Raw genomic sequence first — 954 nt, forward strand, 5'->3', positions numbered from 1 at the left:
TCAAAATGATATGGCCATTGTCAATAATGAAAATAATCGAATGAATATAGAAATGGAAGCAATGAAAACAAATATTCTGTTGATTCAAGATGAAAAACAAATGTTAGAGAAAAAAACATACCATCTTTTAAAGGAAAAAAGCTCACATGAAAATGAACTAAAAGAAAACCAGTTAGAGATAATGCAGCTAAAAGAGAAAGAAAGATTAGCAAAAACTGAACAAGAGACACTTCTTCAAATAATAGAAACAGTTAAAAATGAAAAACTTAATCTTGAAACAACATTACAAGAATCTACTGCTGCTAGACAAATGATGGAAAGAGAAATTGAGAATATCCAAACCTACCAATCTACTGCAGAAGAGAATTTTCTGAAAGAAATAAAAAATGCAAAATCAGAAGCAAGTATTTATAAAAATAGCTTGTCAGAAATCGGCAAGGAATGTGAAATGTTATCAAAAATGGTAATGGAAATTAAAACAGATAATGAGATTCTGAAAGAAGAACTAAAGAAACATAGTCAAGAAAATATAAAATTTGAAAACAGCATCAGTAGGCTTACTGAAGACAAAATACTTTTAGAAAACTATGTAAGAAGTATAGAAAATGAAAGGGATACCTTGGAATTTGAGATGCGGAATCTTCAACGAGAATATTCAAGTTTAAGTGATAAAATTTGTGGTCAGCATAATGATCTATCAAAAACAGCTTACATTTCCAGAAGAGAGAAATTCCCTTTTGACAACTATGATACTTACGAAGACATTTCCAGTCCTAGGAGTAGGCCATTGGCTCCTGATTTGAAAGGTATGTATATTGTGATAGATTATTAGAGATGTGTTTAAGATTCTTTTAGCCTATTGGGCACTAGCCAGAGTATAGAAATAAGAAGAAAACTTTAAGATGAATACAATTTAGTTTTGTAAGATTTGTATCCAATTTATTATATAGTGGA

General features: G+C 29.7%; 1 protein-coding gene across 1 annotated transcript in view; it reads left to right on the forward strand.

Moving 5' to 3' along the window:
• Positions 1–6: 6 nt before the first annotated feature.
• Positions 7–954, forward strand: part of LOC105817791 (coiled-coil domain-containing protein 110-like) — a 6,892-nt gene continuing 5,944 nt past the window's right edge. Inside the window, exon 1 of the mRNA XM_012653581.1 lies at positions 7–806. Within this exon, the coding sequence (XP_012509035.1) occupies positions 11–806 (796 nt within the window). The 5' untranslated portion in view covers positions 7–10. The remainder of the gene's footprint in view (positions 807–954) is intronic.

Source organism: Propithecus coquereli, unplaced genomic scaffold, assembly GCF_000956105.1.
Source record: "Propithecus coquereli isolate 6110/MARCELLA unplaced genomic scaffold, Pcoq_1.0 Scaffold4243, whole genome shotgun sequence".
In the NCBI taxonomy this organism is placed as follows: Eukaryota; Metazoa; Chordata; class Mammalia; order Primates; family Indriidae; genus Propithecus; species Propithecus coquereli.